The 20,530-nt window shown below is 39.2% G+C and overlaps 1 protein-coding gene across 1 annotated transcript in view; it reads left to right on the forward strand.

The window, feature by feature from the left end:
• Window positions 1–20,530, forward strand: part of LOC140737212 (potassium channel subfamily T member 2) — an 879,580-nt gene that overhangs the window by 441,303 nt on the left and 417,747 nt on the right. Inside the window, exons 20-21 of the mRNA XM_073063510.1 lie at window positions 5,551–5,656; window positions 7,682–7,854. Of these exons, the coding sequence (XP_072919611.1) occupies window positions 5,551–5,656; window positions 7,682–7,854 (279 nt within the window). The remainder of the gene's footprint in view (window positions 1–5,550; window positions 5,657–7,681; window positions 7,855–20,530) is intronic.

Consider the following 20,530-nt stretch of genomic DNA (forward strand, 5'->3'; position numbering starts at 1 on the left):
GAGGACAAGAGAAACCTTATCCTTGAGAGAGTGGCAGGAGGTTGGGGTGAGGGCAGATGTGCGTGAAACAGAAGAGGTGTGGTTGAGAGCAACGTTGATGATGGGGGAAAGAAAGCCCCCTTCTTTGAAGAAGGAGGCCATCTCCTTTGTTCTCAAATGAAAAGCCTCATCCTGAGAGCAGATGCGGTGGAGACAGAAATTGAGAGAAGGGCATGGCGTTTTTATAAGTAACAGGGTGGGAAGTGGTATAGTCCAAGTATCTGTGCAAGATGTCCATCCATATGTCTATCGAATGTGTCTGCCCACGGCCCCTTCAACTGTCGCCATGAGGCCCTACTCAGGTTGGAGGAACAACACCTTATATTCTGTCTGGTTAGCCTCCAAACTGATGGCATGAACATTTATTTTTTGAACTTCCAGTAATTCCTCTCCCCCTTCACCATTTCCATATGTCTACTGTATGTAGTACTGTAAAGTGTTGTGCTAACCACTAGGCTACCGTGCCACCCCGTGTGCATGAATTTCTTGCAAGGAATGCATAGAAGCATTAGTTTTAATTGCTAGGATAATCTTGTCAGTTACCACTTTGACCATATCAGAGTTAGACTTCTTTTGAGCATCTTGTTTCACGCTCTTTGGAGTTTCAGTTAATGTGCAAAATTCCACATTTCTTCTGATTGCATAATTTGTTAACTGCATCGTTATGAATTTCCTGGTTAAGATGTCATTTTAAATTATCTAACTTAAATTCTTCACATTTTTTTCTACTACTGAACTTGCCCCCAACTTTTGCTTCTGCACAAGTGGTGCATAACACAGCCATTATCTTGACATGTAAAAATATTGTGAAATTTCATTTTTTTGTTTTTTGATATGTATACAGTAGTTCAACTTCTATAAATTGTAAAATCCTTTCTACCTTAAATTCTGTACAAGATTTGTTCTTCAAAGTATTTAACTCTTCTTATGCCTTTTTGACATCATTAGGATACTAAATAATAATCATTATTATTTGAGAATACTAAAAATAATTATTATTTGAAGAAATTAACAAGATAAGTTGAAAATTTAATTAAATTAATAAAATAAGCAATCATATATACAATTTTATAGAAAGGAATTTTTACCTTGCAATTTTAATATAAAATTTCTTCTCACATTATTAATTTTTTGAAAGATTACTTCCAAAAAAGCCAGAATATGGTATTTTCACATCAAGCAAACACAGGCCACAACTTGCAACACAAGTTAAATGATGATAGGCAGTCAAAATAACTGACAGGCACAATGGAAAAAGTAAAATGTTTTGACTAGATGACATTCACATTTAGCAGGCTAACAATTTATTAACAATAAGCTACTGACTTCCATTCTGTGTTTATTGTTACAATTTGTAGCAGTGTTGTAACTTGAAACGTTGACAATGTAAATATGTTAAGGCTCTAAAATGTTTCAAACTAAAGGTTGTAGTTCTTCTATTGCTTAAGAGATTTATGGATTACATTCATAAACAATTAGTTACAGGGTATTTCCTGATTATGTTAACAAAGATTTCATAGTTATATTAGCATAATTTCAAAATTATATTACCATTTTTAAAAGATATTTCCAGCTGTGTGGCATCAAATGCTATGTTCACGGGAGTGTTTTAGTTGCTGTGTGGTTGTGCATCAATATAGCTTAAAGGGAACAGTTCCTGTATGGATGCCATGCTACTTCCTACTGCAAGAACTATAAAGGAAAATAACTCTTCAAAAAATGAAAATGCTCTAATTTATTTGCCAGATTGTTATTCAGATATAACAGTTTCTTCTCCCATCCCAAGTATATGCCGGTTAGTCAGTTAATTGGTCACCATAACCTATGGAGGTAGAAGAAACAGGAGAAATTGCTGGCACCTGAGAGAGATTAAGTAACAGAAAATTAATTGGAATAATCGGATTGATGGGATTATTGTAGGGGCTCGGTGTAGTGAACGGCCTCCTATGTCAATCTAATAACCTTATGGGTGCTTAATAAGATAAAATCCTATGGTGTTACAGGGATGATACTTGTATGGATAGAGGAATAGCAGACTGGCAGGAGGCAGCTAGGGTGAATAAAAGGGGCCTTTACTGTTTGTCTGCCAGTGGCTAGTGATGTTCCTCAGGGGTCAGTATCGGGACCGCTACTTTTCACATTGTTTGTCTATGATTTGAATAATGGAATTGATGGCCTTTTGGCAAAGTTTGCAGATGATATAAAGATAAGTGGAGAGATAGGTGGTGCTGAGGAAGCAATGCGATTGCAGCAGGACTTAGGCAAATTGGAAGAATGGGCAAAAAAAAATACATTGTTGGGAAATGTATGATAATGCATTTGGGTTAAAGGAACAATAGTGCAGGCTATTATCTAAATATGGAGAAGGTACAAACACTAGAAGTGCAGAAAGGGACTTGGGAGTCCTCTTGTTCATTTACAGGTTGAGACTGTCATAAAGAAAACAAATGCAATGTTGGCATTATCTCCTTACTTTCAACACAAAAGTAATAATGCTGAGCCTTTATAAGACACTAGTCAGTTCGCACTTAGAGTATTGTCAACAGTTTTGGGTCCCATATCGCAGAAAGGATGAATTGTTATTGGAGTCAGTCCAGAGGAGGTTCATGAAGATGATTCCAAAAATGAAGGGGTTACATATGAGGAGTGTTTGGCAGCTTTGAGCCTGTACTCGCTGGAAATTAGAAGAATGTGTGGGGATCTCATTGAAAACTACCGAATGTTGAAAGGACTAGATAGGGTGGATGTGGAGAAGATGTTTCCTATGGTGGGGATATCCAGAACCGGAGGGCATAGCCTCAAAATTGAGGGGTAATCTTTTAGAACAGAGGTAAGGAGTAATTTTTTTTAGCCAGAGAGTAGTGAATCTGTGGAATGCTCTGCCACAGACTGCAGTGGAGGCCGTGTCTGTGGGTATATTTAAGGCAGAATTTGATTGTTTCCTGATCGGTCAGGGCATCAAAGGATATGGTGAGAAGGCACGCATATGGGGTTGAGCAGGATCCAGGGTCAGCCATGATGAACTGGTGGAGCAGACTTGATGGGTTGAATGGCCTAATTCTGCTCCTACATCCTATGGTTCATTGATATCTTCACAATCTCTCACAGCAATGTTTCAATCCATAACACTAAAAACAACTTCAAAAATTCTAATATAATTAACTTCTTTGAAGCCTCTTCAAAGCACTTTTTGAGGTCTTTCAGCATTAGCACTTTACAACTCATTAGATGTCATGCTGAGGAATTAAATGGGTGCGACGTGCACCTCCCCCTGTTTGTAGCCTGTGCTAGCCCACCTGCTGCAGTAAGGAGCAGTGGCCATGAGCAGCGACTAGAACACAGTGGCCAGACTGAGGCTTTAACTGCAGATCATACTTGGAAACTGCTGGACAAGGGTAAATAAAATTAATAATAAAACAGATCTGCTTAAAACACACATGTAACTGCTATTAAAACATAAATATACAATTATTTTTTAAACCTTAAAAATACTAGCTTTTTAATTCAAATAAATAAATAAATGAGTGGGAACATGTTAGATGCACCAGCTATGGCACCTTCAAGAGCAGGATACAAAGTGTGCCCGGACTTTCTGTTCAGCATCTGCACACAATGACTAGTGCAGAAGAAATCTTCTGACTTCAAGCTCATTCCTGATTTCTGCACTGCATCACTCACAGCTGAGGTGCAGGACACTCTTTTGCCTCTGTTCGGACCTGCATGCTCTCCATTAGCATATTCCATCTATTTACCTCATAAATAGCTCCTTATTTTTATTTGTTTCCCTGGATCTTAAACTTCCAGTAGGTCGCTAATTTGGTTGCTGGTGGAATTGTTAAGTATTTTTTCTTCAGTGCTTTTGAAATATTTTATGGCAGGATAAAGAATTGTGACATTACCTTTCTTGGAACGTAAGAGTCAGTAGTAGATTTTTATCAAAGCCTAAAGCTTTTGACTCTATTCTAAAATGCAGACTTGGCAAATCCATTTTCCACTATTCCTTAAAATTCCATCTTAATACTCATATCAATAGAGAAGGGGAATAGAGAAGATTTGTTGGCAATGAGCAACTTTTTCTTTACACAGAGAGTGGTATGTTTATGGAATAAGCTGCCGGAGGAAATAGTTGATTCAGGTACAGGAATAACTTCTAAAAGACAGTTGGGCATGATTATGAATAGGAATGATTTAAAAGGATATGGGTCAAGCATGGGCAAATGGTACTAGCTTAAATAGGCATTATAGTTGACATGGCCCAACTGCACCAAAGAACCTCTTTCTGTGCTGTTATGACTCTATCTGCTATAGATTTATATACTTCCAATAATTACGACTGATTCCATGTTTTAGGCATTAATTTCCCAAGTAAAACATTGCCATCTGTCATCTTTGAACCATTCCATTACAGCACAACCATAGGTATTATATAGTTACAGGAACCTCAAATTAATCCTTGGTTGTCAAGGCATTATACCTAATACTCTAGTATCAGCAAAACAACTCAAAAAGTTATTTTTTTTTAGAAAACTCATACCTTAAGATGTATGAGCAAAGGACATTGCAAAAGACTTGATTGCCAGTGACTTCTTTTCAATATTAATGATAATATAATGAATAAGTTGACATTTAACTATTTCCCTTACAATGGTACATCTTGTCTCACATCCATAATCTGGATCAAAATCAGGCCTTTCACTCTAGAATTGTGAAACTCAAAATATGGCCACTCAACTCATCATGCTAGAACAGACACAGTAGTTGCCAATATCTGATCAAGATGCTGCTTCCAACAAATGAAACACATAGGTCTCCATACCTGAGAAATGTGATCCTCACCTCTTGTCACAACCTCGTCCTGATTCTGTACAGGTGAAAATGGCTTAGGGAGGAATTCTTTAATAGTTTATCCTTATTCCTGAAATGCTGTCTTATAGCATCTGAACCCCTTTTCTAAAAATGCAGAACACAATTGACTTTTTTCCCTTTCTGTCAAAAGATGGCTGCACCTGTCCAGCTTTTGCCCTGTTACAAAGGAGATAATATACAATCTGGACATCTGCAATATCTCTACCTTTCCCCAGTTCATTTACATATAATAGCTGTAGTGCCACACATCCTTGCAGCTAGGTCTTTCATTGTATGTGGTTTAGTATTTGTGCAAATATACCCCACCACATCCTGATGTGTGATTGTTCTTTGCGGTTTCCACTTTGAATTATGAAAATAATGCCAATTTTCTTTCACAGAATCTACTCACTGTCTCAACTCTGCTCTATAACCATTGTTTGGGCATACACTCTGAAGTAGACCATAATCAGATCATTTTCAAAATGTATTTAATGTACAAGACTATGCTGCACATACAGTTTTATCTGTTGGATATGACTGTATTTTACTAGACAAAATTATTAATGTTTTTCATCTGTCAAATGTATTTCCAGTAAATAGTTATGATCTTAGAGATATTTTAAGATGTCCAATTAACATGACTGATTTTTTTTTTTGTTTTAGGTATGTTAAAGGATACCCTCCAAACTCACCCTATATTGGAAGTTCTCCAACCTTGTGCCATCTCCTGCGGGAAAAAGTTACATTCTGCTGTCTTAGGTTAGATAAGGTATGAGTTCAGTTATTAGAGTCAGTTTACATGTACTGAGGTACATTGCCAAGCTTGTCTTGCATACTGTTCGTACAGATCAAATCATTACACAGTTCATTGAGGTCACGCAAGATAAAGCAATAACAAAATGCAGAATAAAGTGCAAGAGAAACAGTAAGAGTACAGTAGAGGGAGACAATAAAGTGGAAGATCATAATGTCAAGAGTTCATTTTATTGTACTTGGAAGCCATTCAATAGTTACCTAAAAGCAGGGTAGAAGTTGCCCTTGAGCCTGGTGGAACATGCTTTCTGGCTTTTGGATCGTCTGCTTGAATGGTGAGGGGAGAAAAGAGGGTTCTTTGATTATGCTGCCTACTTTACTGAGGCAACAGGAAACATAGACAGAGCCTGTGGGGGGGGGGGGGGGGGAGGTTGGTTTCCATGATGTCCTGAACTATGTCCACAACTGTCTGCTCTTTCTTGCGGTCACAAGCAGAGTAGTTGCCATACCAAGCCATGATCCATCTAGACACAATGTTCGCCATGGTGCATTGATAAAACTTGCTAAGAGTTGATGGGGACATGCCAAATATCTTTTGCTTCCTCAGGAAGTAGAGCATTGGTAGATTTCTTGGTAGTCGGATCAGTACAGACATATTGGCAATATTCATTCCAAAGAGCTTGAATCTCCAAACCTCTTAACCTCAGCACCATTAATAAAGGTAGAAGAATGTGCATAGTGTTACCCCCACTGTCCTTTATAAAGTCAATGTCCAGCTCTTTTGTTTTGCTGACGTTGAAGGAAAGGTTTTTGTCATACCATGTTACCAAGCTTTCTATATTCGTCGTGTACTCCGATTCATTATTTGAGATATGGTCCATTGCATTTTCAGCTGCAAACCTGTATATGGAATTAGAGCAGACTTTGGTTGTATGGTCATTAATTTATAGGGAGTAGAGTAGGACACTAGTGATGCAGCCTCATCGGGTACCAGTTTTGAGAATAATCGTGGTGAAGGTGTTGCTACCTGGCATTTCAGATTACAGTCTGTTAGCCAGGAAGTCAAGGATCCTGCTGTAAAGGGAGGTGTTGATGCCCATGTCCGGGAGTTTGGTGAGGAGATAGTGCTTATCAATTTCCATTGCTACAATATAATGGGGCATCAAGAATGTTCTATGTTAAAAGTTTTCTATGTTGACATTAGCAAAGTGGCAGAAATCTGCTTTTATAAAATTGGGGTATAAAAGAATCATAATTCTAATTCTCTCCCATAACCGTCTTTGTTAATAATTCAGGAGAAAATTGAAGCAATCCTTTGTTTCACAGTTCTTCAGGCACTTTAAAACCTTTGTATTTTTATATGCCTATTTGCCCTGAAGTTATGTCTAGGAGTTTTACTTACATAAACATATTGCACCCTTTTATTGGTTTGGTAATGCTTTATTTCATCTGATATTCCTACACAGAAGTGAACATGTAAAACATAAATTCATTTATATCACATACACTATTGCAATGTTCTCAGAAGTGGCATTGGAAAGCATCAAAAGTCCTGCAGATACTGATGCAATTTAACCTAGTTTTATACAAACTCCTCCATATATATTAACATGTATTCAGAATTTGTTAGGCACTTGAAGATTGTAAATGTGTTATTGCGTGAGGAGGCACAGGCAAAGACTTTTAAAAAAAAATTTCCCCAGAATGGATGCAGTATACACTTTTCAGAGTGCCAAATAAACAATATGTAGCCATTTCTTAATCCTGATATGATGTCAGTTCCCTGGATTTTTTGATATATATATATATACATTTTGGTCTGAATCAAAATTCCCTACAAGCAAACAACGGTAACAGTTCCCCTTCTTTTTCTTTCGTCTTTCTACTTTATGTGTAAGTTTTCAAAGAAGGAAGAGATCTTCTTTTGGAAAAGAATGAAGGTTTTTTTTTTATCATTGAAGGCAAACTAATTGAGGGAAACTGAAGTATGTTCTTATTTAAGTAAATAAATAATTGCATTTCATTTTTTTGCTCCTTCCAGGGGTGCCACCATAATTACTATGAAGATGCAAAAGCATATGGATTCAGGAACAAACTTATCATTGTTTCTGCAGAAACTGCAGGAAATGGATTGTATAACTTCATTGTTCCTCTTAGAGCTTACTACAGACCAAAGAAAGAGTTAAATCCTATAATACTCCTTCTGGATAACCCGTAAGTGTTTTTTCTTGTCTTATTGCTGTTTAATTGATTGACAAATTTCTGTAATAATGAACTCCTTCAGATTAATCACCTGAGAACATAAGAAATGAGAGATTCCTCAGCAAGATCGTGGCTGTCATTCAGCTCCATTAACTTTCCTGTGTGTGCCTCATTACATGATACCTTTTGACTCAGGAAGTTGACCGTCTGATCAAATTGTTGAATGCAAAGCAACCAGGGTCTTCTCGACAATCTAAAAAGAAACACCGCTCATAATAAAAAATTACTTTCTCTGTCCTAAGTGGCTGACTCTTCATTCTAAGTCTTTATCCTTTGGATATCGACTCTCCAACCAGATGAACCTGGGGAATCTATATCTGGGAGATGGCACGATAGTGTTGTGGTTAACACAACACTTTACAATGCAGATAATCCGGTTTCAATTCCCATTGCTGCCTGTAAAGAGTCTGTACGATCTGCCCGTGATTGTGTGGGTTTCCTCTGAGTACTCTAGTTTCCTCCCACAGTCCAAAGCAGTACCAATTAGTAGGTTAATTAGTCATTGTAAATTATCCCATGATTAAGCTTGGATTGCTGGTTTGTGTCACTCGAAGGGCCTATTCCACACTGTATCTCAATAAAAAAGAAAATAAAAATGAAGCAACCTTTCAGCAATTATGCAGGTTGCAATGATATTACCCAACTTCTAATGAGTGTAGAGTCTACTTAAATAAGCTTGGGATGGAATTTGCAAGCACTTCTCAATTACATTGCTTTCATTGTTTTAACCAACTTTCTACAAGTATCGGTAGCACTTAATGAACTCTCAAATGTTATGAAAGAAAGTAGTATGCAGTACATATAGGCCATTCACTGTTTCTTTTACTTGTTTCCCTTCTATATGATCACTAGAGAACTTAAACAGACGTGAAAACAATCATAAATAGATTTGGAAACATAATATGGCTTAGGCAGTTGGTAATGTAGGCCTGAAAGGACAGGAATTTTGTGTAAGTTAGGTACCTTCTGTCATAGTTCTGAGCTCCTAGCTTTCTCACCTCTCTCCTTTAAGCTATCATATTATTGATCCAAAGCAACGCAAAACACTGAAGGAACTCAGCAGGTCAGGCAGCATCTATGGAAATCCAGCATCTGCAGACTTGCTTGTGTTTATATCACTGATCCAGTTTATTCTCCATTCGCAACCCCTTTCATTCTAGTCCTGTTAGCTATATTTCTCTCCCCTTGAGCATTGTTTTCTTCTTCAAATCTACCATCATTGTTGCTCGACTAAACTAACTGCTTTTAGTTGCTCAGTCATTGTAAACTCCCATTCCATTGTAAATTTCTTAACTGCTCTGTTACTGGGATTGACTTTTTTCATGAGCATGATAGTCCCAGATTCCATCCTCCTTTAACTGATACACTAGCTCACATCAATATCCTAATTACATGTGAACTTGATTCCTCTACATTCCTGGATACCCCGTCCAATGCATTCTCTGGAAGCCTGAAGTCATAAGGATATGTATTTTCCATGTTCTAACGTAACTAGGCCAATTCACCAATTACTCCCAAGCTTACTGAGCTGCATCAGATCTTGGTTAAGTGATAGCTAAAATTGTGATGTTTGTTTATTTCTTTGAATTTTCCCACAGCATCAGTCATCCCAACCTGTTGAGGCTGATTGTCCAGAGGTTCAGTGCTTCATCACTGACAATATGTATTCAGACAGCAAGCTACCTTCTTCAGAATTCTTTCCAAGACCTCTGCTCACCCTCCTCCTTTAAGATAGCTTTAAACCACATCTCTTCATATGACATAGAGCAAAATTTTGTTTGATGGTATTTCTATGAGTATGTTAGGACTTGTTGCAACTTTAACAATGTACTAAATAAATAGTCATCAGCATAATAGCACAAAAGTAGTCCCTTTGGCCCAAACAGTCCGTGCTAAAATATTATTTTGCCTAGTCCCATAAACCTGAACCTGGACCATAACTCTTCATGTGCCTCCCATCCCTGTACTTATCCGAACATTTCTTAAATGGTGCTATCGAACCTGCATCCACCACTTCTGCTAACTGCTTGATTCCTCTCACACCGCCTTCTGAGTGAAGAAGTTCTCCCTCAGGTTTCCCGTAAAACTTTCACCCTTAACTTGTGACCTCCATTTCTAGTCTTACACAACCTCAGTGGAAAAAGGCTGCTTGCATTTACCCTTCCTACAGTCCTCATAATTTTGCATACCTCCATCAAACCTCCTCTCATTCTCCTACACCACTAACTTACTCAATCTTTTCCTGTAATGCAGGTCCTCAGGTCACAGCAATAACTTTGTAAATTTTCTCTGTACTCTTTCAGTCTTATTGATAACTTTCCTATAGGTATATAAGTAGGTGACCAGAAACGCACACAATTCTCCAAATTGAGTCTCACAATGTCTTACACAACTTCGACATAACATCCCATCTCCTGTACTCAATACAGTTGGCCCTCCTTATCCGCGAGGTTTATAGGTTGAATAGTCCCTTATTTAACCTATCTGAATGCGGTGGGCCTTAGGACCCAGCGGAACCCCAGGCCTTATTTAACCTGTCTCAATGCGGTGGACATTAGTACCCGGCGGCAGAGATCTGAATCTGCAATGTTTCTGTTCACGAAAATAATCACGATCACGATTGAAAATAAAGTGGAAATAATAAAGCGATCAGAAAGAGGTGAAACGCCATCGGTTATTGGAAAAGCGTTAGGCTACGTCGGTCAACGATCGGAACAATTTTAAAGGATAAAGTGAGAAAGGCTCTGCCCCGATGAAAGCTATAATTATTACTAAGCAACGCAGTGGTTTAATTATTGGCTTTGGGGGTTTGGGGTTTTTGATCCTCCTCATCAACCCAGCACGGTGGAGAGTGCACTTGATAGCGATCTGTCACTAGATTGAACTCGAGAACTTCCGTTCCCAAGCCCAGCGCTGAAGCATACGTTCTTAAGTGTTTTATATGCATAGAAAGGTAAAATATATACTATATACTAAGACAAACATCTGACTAACTGACACTAAATAATACCAGATGTACCTGTTCCGACTTACTTAGTAAGAGAACTTCCGATTTTTTTCGATCCCAATCCACGATAACCCACACACATCCTCCTGTATACTTTAAATCATCTCTAGATTACTTATAACACCTAATACAACGTAAATGCTATGTAAAATAGTTGTTATACTGCATTGTTTAGGGAATAATGACAAGAAAAAAAAGTCTGCACATGCTCAAACAACAAGTGCTGAAGAGCACTTCCAGGTTTTTGCGATTCGCGGTTGGTTGAATTCACGCATGCGGAATTCGTGGATAAGGAGGGCTGATTATACATTGTTTTATGAAGGAGAATGTGCCAAAAACACTCTTTATGACATAATCTACATGTGTATTAAAGAATTATAGAATCATAGACATCTACCGCACATTACGGGCTCTTCAGCCCACAATGTTGTGCTCCCATTTAACCTACTCTCGTAACCACCTACAATTATCCTACCACATAGCCCTCAATTTTTCTAAGGTCCATGTACCTATCTAAGAGTCTCTTAGAAGACCCTATTGTATCCAACTCTACAACTGTTGCTGGCGGTGCATTCCATAGACCCACCACTCCCTGTGTCAAAAACTTACTTCTGACATCACCCTTGTATCAACTTCCAAGCACCTTAAAACAATGCCTCCTTATTTCTTGGTTTATTCTTAGAGCTTTTCTTGAATAATCAGAATCAGAGTTAGGTTTATTATCACCAGCATGGGTCGTGAAATTTGTTATCTTAGCATCAGCAGTTCAATGCAATATATAATATAGAAGGAAAAAAAACAAAATACAGGCAGTCCCCGGGTTACGTACGATTTCTGTTCTGGAGTCCGTCTTTAAGTCAGATTTGTACGTAAGTCGGAACAAGTACATCCGGTATTATTTAGCGTCAGTTAGTCAAACGTTTGTCTTAGTATATAGTATATATTTTACCTTTCTATGCATACAAAACACTTAAGAAACGTATGTATTCCAATAATTAAACCACTACGTTGCTTAGTAATAATTGTAGCTTTCATCGGGGCAGGGCCTTTCACATGCTCCATTATTCTCACTTTATCCTTTATCCTTTAAAATTGTTCTGACAGTTAACTGACTGTAGCTTAACGCTTTTTCAGTGACCGATGGTGTTTCACCTCTTTCCAAATGCTTTATTATTTCCACTTCATTTTCAATTGCGATCACTTCCCATCAATGGAACAGAAACACTGCGTGTGGTGATTCCCGACCTCTGCCGGCTCCCGAGGTCCACTGGGTACTAAGGACCACCGCATTGAGACAGGCTAAATGGGCCAAGTAGGGGCTGTGCTGGGTTTGGGTATTTGATCCTCCACAATATTCCACATGGGAATTTAAACTGGAGGTGGCAGTGTTTTTTTTACGAGGTCGAGTCGCGAGCTCGACATCAACCCGACACGGATGGTATGGGAGTCACTGGATCGACATCAACCCAGTACAGGAGTGGTCTGTCACTAAATCGAAGTCGGAAACCTCCATTCTCCAGCCCGGCGCTGATTTCACTGTGCCACCAGCTGACCATAGCGGTGGGGGGGGGGGGGGGGGGAGTGCGGGCGTGGTCAGGGTGAATCTTGCTAAGAAAAACTTAAGCCAAATACAAAGTTAAACACTCAATACAGTGTCAACGGCAACAACTTAAAATGGCGGATGGCATCATGACCCAACTTAAAATGGCGGACGGCATTCTCCTTCCTCGGTTCGCAAGTACGAGTTGTCTATAAGTCGGACGTTCATAATTCGGCGACTACCTGTAAAACAATAATAAATGAATAAGTAAATCAATTACAGTACAGTGGGCCTTCCTTATCTACAAGTTCCACATCCATGAATTCAACCAACCGCAAATCGAGAAAACCTGGAAGTGCTCTTCCAAAACTTGTTGTTTGAGCATGTACAGACTTTTTTTTCTTGTTATTATTCCCTAAACAATGCAGTATAACAAATATTTTACATAGCATTTACATTGTATTAGGTGTTATAAGTAATCTAGAGATGATTTAAAGTATACGGGAGGATGTGCGTGGGTTATTGTGGATCGGGATCAAAAAAAAATTGGAAATTCTCTTACTAAGTAAGTCGGAACAGGTACATCTGGTATTATTTAGCGTCAGTCAGTCAAATGTTTGTCTTAGTATATAGTATATATTTTACTTTCTATGCATATAAAACACTTAAGTACGTATGTTTCAGTGCTGGGCTTGGGAATGGAAGTTCTCAAGTTCGATCGAGTGACAGACCGCTCCCGAGTGCACTCTCCACCGTGCCCGGTTGATGTGGAGGATCAAAAACCCAAAACCCCAAAACCCAATAATTAAACCACTGTGTTGCTTAGTAATAATTGTAGCTTTCATCGGGACAGAGCCTTTCTCACTTTAACCTTTAAAATTGTTCTGATCGTTGACCGACGTAGCCTAACGCTTTTCCAATAACCGATGGTGTTTCACCTCTTTCCGATCACTTTAATATTTCCACTTTATTTTCAGTCGTGATCGTGATTATTTTCGTGAACAGAAACACTGCAGATTCAGATCTCTGCCGCCAGGTCTTAATGTCCACCACACTGAGACAGGTTAAATAAGGTCTGCGGTTCCGCTGGGTCCTAAGGTCCACCGCATTGAGACAGGTTGAATAAGGGACTTGAACATCTGCGTTTTTTGGTATCCGCGAGGGGTCCCAGACCCAATCCCTTGCGGATAAGGAGGGCCGACTGTATATGTATCTTGAATAGATTAAAAATTGAGCAAAAAACAGAAATAATATACATTAAATAGTGAGGTAGTGTTCATGGGTTCCATGTCCATTAAGATTCAGATGCCAGAGGGGCAGAAGCTGTTTCTGAATCGCTGAGTGTGTGCCTTCAGGCTTCTGTATCTCCTACCTGATGATAACAGTGAGAAAAGGGCATGTCCTGGGTACTGGAGGTCCTTAATAATGGACACAGCCTTTCTGAGACACCGCTCCTTGAAGATGTCCTGGGTACTTTGTAGGCTGGTACCCAAGATGGAGCTGACTAAATTTACAACCCTCTGCAGCTTCTTCTGGTCCTGTGCAGTAGCCCTCCCCTCCCTCCCCAATACCAGACAGTGATGCAGCCTGTCAGAATGCTCTCCACGGTACATCTATAGAAGTTTTTGAGTGTTTTTGTTATACCAAATCTCTTCCGACTAATAATGATGTATAGTCACTGTCTTGCCTTCTTTATAGCTACATCAATATGTTGGGACCAGGTTAGGTCCTCAGAGATCTTGACACCCAGGAACTTGAAATTGCTCACTCTCTTCATTTCTGATCCCTCTATGAGGTTTGGTACGTGTTCCTTCATCTTGCCCTTTCTGAAGTCCACAATCAGCTCTTTCATCTTGCTGATGTTGAGTGCATGGTTGTCGCTGCAACACCATTCCACTAGTTGGTATAGCTCGTTTCTGTATGCCCTCTTGTCTCCATCTTAGCTTCTATCAACAATGATTGTATCTGTACGCCCTCTTGTCTCCATCTGAGCTTCTACCAACAATGGTTGTATCATCAGCAAATTTATAGATGGTATTTGAGCTATGCCTACCACACAGTCATGGGTATAGAGAGAGTAGAGCAGTGGGCTAAGCACACACCCCAGAGGTGCAGCAGTGTTGATCGTCAGTGAGGAGGAGATATTATTACCAATCTGCACAGATTGCTATCGGAATGAAACCAGATTAGCTTTCCTACAGTCCTTTAGCAACTCACAATGGTAAAGGACATTTAAAATACCTCTACCAGAGCCCCTGTAATTTCTACACTAGCCTCCCATGAGGTACGACAGGGCACCTTGTCATGCCCTGGGACTTACTGACTCCAATGTGCCTTAGGACAGTAAACATCTCCTCTTCTGTAATCCAAATACAGTCCATGGCCTCACTACTGTTTTTCCTCAATTCTATAAACTCTGACAATATCCCAAGTAAATGCAGATGCAAAGAAATCCATTTAAGATCTTCCTCATCTTTTTTGTTATGTATGGTGTTTTTGATACCAAACTAAATTTAATGCTGAGCCACATAAAATATCAGTCCGTGTGATAAAAAGGATATGATTTAAAGATTATCTTTATTTGTAATATGTATAGCGAAACATTGAAACATGCAATGAAATGCATCATTTTGTCAATCAAATTAATGAGGATTGTGCTGGGGCAGACCACGATTTTCCGCTGCCAACATAGCATGCCCACAACTTAATAACCTTCACCTTAATTGTACATCTTTGGAATGTGGGAGGAAACTGGAGCACCCAGAGGAAATCTGCATGGCCATAGGAGAACATATAACTCATTACAGTGATGTGGATCGAACCCTGATCGATGGTCGCAAGCAGCGTAATACTGTGCTGCTCATTAAGAACATGTTGTTTAATATTTAAGAAACATGTTAAAAAAGGGGTTGGGGTGGGAATGTGAAGTGGCAGAAACACTTCGACCTTGAAAGTTGACTGGATATAAATTTGGCTTCAGTGTTAGGGTGATACAACATTGGGAATCTGTAAGAGGCCAGAAGTGGAGGAACATGGATGCTTCCATATTTGCAGGTGGAGATTACATGAGTAGAGTTGAAATAAGATGATCTGAAAATAAGGATAAAGATTAAAAATTGCAAGTGTTAGTGTAGGTTTAAATTATTTTATAGGGCCAGGGGAGCATGCTTGCTTACATACCAGTTAAAAAAATAACATGTATTTTTAAATGAACCACTATTGCCAGACCATTGTTCTATCTCAAAACTGAAGTGAGGGTCCTGTGAGCGCTAATGGAATTTTAATTTGATCAGCTTCACATCTGATTGAGGTGCATTTTATAGCCACCTTAAGCCTTTACGAAGGCACTGGTGGTGTTGATAGCAATGGGCATCATTAGAGCAAGATTAGAGATTGCCCCTTCCCACTCTATGTGTAGAAAAAAAAGAAGCAAATATTTAAACAAAGTGCAGAAAAGAATGTATCATCCTCTGCAAATCCACTTAGTGATTGTACATACTCAAATTTGATTGTTGTAACTCTGTTGTCTGTCAGTACAGATGTACAGTTTTTATCAAATCACTGTTTGTACAGTCACTGACTTTAAATCCAATGTAAATATTCTTGCAATGTACACATGTTGAATTCCTATTGATGTTGACAACCACATTGTATCCATGAGCTCTTTTTGGTATTTTGAATACTGATAAGCTTGCCCTTGAATAGTAATGAAAATTATTTTCATGTAAGAAGTGGAGCTTTATATCATTTTTATAAAGAGGGTATTATTTTACAGATTGCCTTTTTGTCTCCTCCTGAAGCTCGCCCTGTTAATTTCTCGCCTTGTTTAAGAAAGCCTATAGATAATCTTTTATTATTAGTGGTTTCAAGGCACCAGGGAAGGGCCAATTTTTTTTTCTCTCTAAAGGGAAACATCATTTGCTTTTGGGAATATGTGAAACAAAAAATGCAGACTCAGTGATTATGGTTTCAAATCTATGTTTGTGGATTGCTTAAGAATGCAAAAGCCTTGAAAGGTAAAAGATGTCTTTGAATACTTGAGAGCATAAGAAGCAAGATCAAGATTGGCCATTTGGACCATTGAGCCTGCTCCATAATTCCGTCATGGCTGCTTTATCATCCCTCTCCATAAGACATAGGAGCAGAATTAGGCCATTCAGCCCACTGAGTCCTCTCTGCCATTCTATCATGACTGATTCAACCTCATTTATCTAGCTTTCCCCCTTAAGTTTTGATGATCTAAGAAGAACCCATTAAATGTACCTAATGACTGGAATTCCACAGCTGTCTGTGGTGGCATTATGGTAACATTACTGAATTAATAATGCAATATTTTGTATTAATGACTCAGAAGTGAAAATTCAGAGAGAGAGGGGGGTGTGTGTGTGTGTTTGTGTGTGCGTGCGTGTATCAATCACACAAAGTTAGTAGACTTGTGCAGTGAGTAGTTAGGGAAATTGCATATAAATGTTTATTACAAAGAGTTTGGAGTATAAAATGCACTTTTTCTCACCTGATTTGTGAAAGGATGTAATAGAATTTAAGATAGTCCAAAGGATGTTCACTAGTCTAATTACTGGGGAGAGAATATTGTCCTAGCAAGAGAGGCCAAACAAGTTGAGTACACATTCTTTGACATTGTAGAAAAATGGCAAGTGATCTTTTTGAAAAGATCATAAGGGATCATGACAGATTAGATGTTGAAGCATTTTCACGACAGGGAGAGCCTTAACTGAAGGGATGTAATTTCAAGATACAGGCCATAATTTAAAATAGAAGATTCTGAATTTTCCTACCCACAGAGTTGTAGAAGCTAGTTTATTAGAAGTATTTAGATATAGATAGAAATTTTTTTTGAAAGATGTGGGGATCTGCATAGAGGAGGCCGGGGATAGGTCAGGCATGATCAAGTTGAATGGTGGAATAGTCTTTGAAGACTAGATAGCCTACTTCGTTCCTTTTTTTGTGTGTTCAATTCAAAACTGCTGCTGCGGAATTTAATTCAATTCACTTAAATCTGGAATTAAAAATCAAAACTAATATCAATAATTATTAATCAGTAATTAACAAATAAGACAATTTATTATTATATATGTGTGTGTGTGTGTGTGTGTGTGTGAGAGAGAGAGTGAGTGAGACCATATATAAACCTGACATTCATTTTCTTGCAGTCAATCACAGTAAGTACAAAAAACACAAAAGAATAAATTAGACCACACACAATAGGGTGGAAAACAAGCAATGTGCAAAAAAAGCAACAAATTATGCAAATAGAAAAAGAAAGAAAATAGAATAAATAATAATAATAATAATAATAAATAAGCAATAAATGTTGAGAACATGAGATGAAGTGTCGTTGAAAGTGAGTCCAGTTCAGTGGGAAAAGTTCAGTGACGGGGTGAGTGAAATTATCCCCTCTGTTTCAAGAGCCTGATGGTTTGAGGGGTAATAACTGTTACCTCACACTGCTGAAATGAGAATTTCCCAATATCAGTGAATGACGTGGGTTCACCTCCTGAAGGATGCTGTCATGTTGACCTCAGAGACTGAAATCACAATGATTTCAAGGACTGTGGAGGTTTGTGAAGGTGTCTCTAAACTTTGATGGTCAAAGTGAACATAAAAGGCTTTTATCTCATCCAGGAGCGAAGTCTTGCTGTCATCTATGTCACTTAGTTTCACTTTGGCGGTGGTGATAGCATTCAAGCCCTGCCCCAGCTATCGAGCATCCATCAGAGATTCAGGTTAGGTCTGTAACTGCCACTTCACATGTGAGATGGCTTTCTAGAGATTGTACCTGGGCTTTTTGTGTTTAACTTGGTCACCTGATCTGGCCCTCAGCAGAATGCAGATATCATGGTTCACCCAGGGCTTCTGGTTAGGATTTTGTGGGAGCACAGTCATCTATGATTATTTTTATAAAATCCATGACAACTGAAGTGTATTTATTCAGATCCTCTGATGAGTCCTTGAACACGGCCCAGTATAGCAACTCGACGCAATCCCGTAGCCTTACCCCAGCCTCCTGCGGCTGCCTCCTTGTTGTCCATATCTCAACAGCCATGCTGTTCAGCCTCTGCAGGTAGAAAGAGGACATCCAAGTGATCAGATTTCCCAGAAAGTGTTCTAATCGTAGTGTAACAGTGGTCTAGTGTGTTGACACCCCAGGTGCTGATGATAATTAGGTAGAGTTTCCTGTAAAGAAGCCTGACTGAAGTCCTTGATATCAGGGTGGGCTCTTTCTTGTTTGCTAATCATGGCATTCAATACATCGAGAGCTTTTTTAATGTCTGTGTTTGGCAGTATGTAAACTGCAGTCAGAGTCACTGAGGAGTACTCTCTTGTGAAGTAGAACGGTTGACACTCAATCATCAGATGTTCCAGGTCAGGTAAACAACAGGCCACTGCCTCCGAGCACCACAAAGAGTTTATCATGAACTCTTAGGGTGCTCTGCTCATTCTGTCTAATCCCCTTCCTTCTCCTGACAGTCACCCAGCTACCTGTCTCCTGACTCTTAGGGGTGACTATCTCCCTGTAACTCCTGTTTATTTCTGCCTGTCTCCCGAATGATCTGAAGTTCATCCAGCTCCAGCTCCAGTTCCCTAACATGGTTTGTCAGGAACTGCAGCTGGATGCATCTTTTACAGGTGTGGTCATCAGGGACAATTGTGCTCGCCCTGACTTCCCACATACTGCAAACGGAGCACTCAACTGCCCTAACTGCTGCCTCCATTAACTACTCCTAAGGTAATTAAATTAATTAAAGGAACTTACTCGGCCTTACCTCACTTGGAGTGAAGCTCGTCCTCAGCCTCTGCTTGCTTTTTAAATTCTCCCTCTGCCTCATGGGCTGACTTTCACGTGCTTGCGCAGTCATGCCCCGTTCAAACCTCGCCTCTGCCTGTTCTCGCCGAAGTCTGTTAAGCCAAAGCCGTCCCATTCTGCCTCAGTCCACACCAACGATGGCCACTGTATATGGTGGTCTTTTTTTTTAAACCTTTGGCGCGCTACGTCACGTGCCTGCGCAGTCTAGCCTCTTTTCCCCGATCAGTTTAAAAAACAGCTTCTCTCCGAGATGCCTTTACTTCTTCTCTCCCCGCCTCTTACTTTGATTTAAAAGACCGTTGAAAAATTCTTCTCCTTTTTAAACCTTTGGCACGGCTAGGTCACGCGTTTGTGCAGTCTAGCCTCTTTTCCCCGATCAGTTAAAAAAACGGCTTCTCTCTGAGATGCCTTTACTTCTTCACTCTCCGCCTCTTGCTTCGATTTAAGAAATATCACACACTCTGGCTATTTTTCCATAACTTGTTAAAATATAACATACATAATTACTAAAAGTTCAAGAGTTCAAAGTAAGTTTATTATTAAAGTACTTATATATCCCTATATACAATCCTGAGATTCATTTTCTTGCAGTCATACTCAATAAATCCCATAACCATAATAGAATCAATGAAAATCTTCACCAACAGAGCGGGCAACCAGTGTGTAAAATTTTAGACAACAAAATGTGCAATTACAAAAACAAAGAAAGAAAAAGTAATAATAATAAAAAAGCAACAAATATTGAGAACATGAGATAAAGAGTCCTTGACAGGGAGTCCAGTTCAGTGATGGGGCAAGTGAAGTTGGGTGAAATTATCCCTCTGGTTCAGGACCTTGATGATCGAGGGGGGTGATAACTGTTCCTGAACCTTGTGGTGTGGGTCTTGAGGCTCCTGTACCTTCTTCCTGATAGCGGCAGCAAGAAAAGAGAATGAGCTGGGTGGTGGGGGTTCCTGATAATTGATGCTGCTTTCCTGCAACAATGCTTCACATAGATGTGCTCACTGGTGGGGTGGGCTTTACCCATGATGAACTTCTTTTTATTTGCTACTTTAAAAAATCAGTTGATTTCACGAAAGCTGCTGTGTACATTAAATGCTTTTCAGCTTGCAATGATTAGTATTCAGCTAGTTTTGTGGAAGCTGGGTGCCCAAGTGTCAATTTTATGTTGAGTGAGTTTGGTAAAATAGTAGTTGCTCATGGATATGTTTTCTGCCAAATTGCCTTTTATGTGGTTGATTGTGAAAATATAAAT

Source organism: Hemitrygon akajei, chromosome 12 (assembly GCF_048418815.1).
Source record: "Hemitrygon akajei chromosome 12, sHemAka1.3, whole genome shotgun sequence".
NCBI lineage: Eukaryota > Metazoa > Chordata > Chondrichthyes > Myliobatiformes > Dasyatidae > Hemitrygon > Hemitrygon akajei.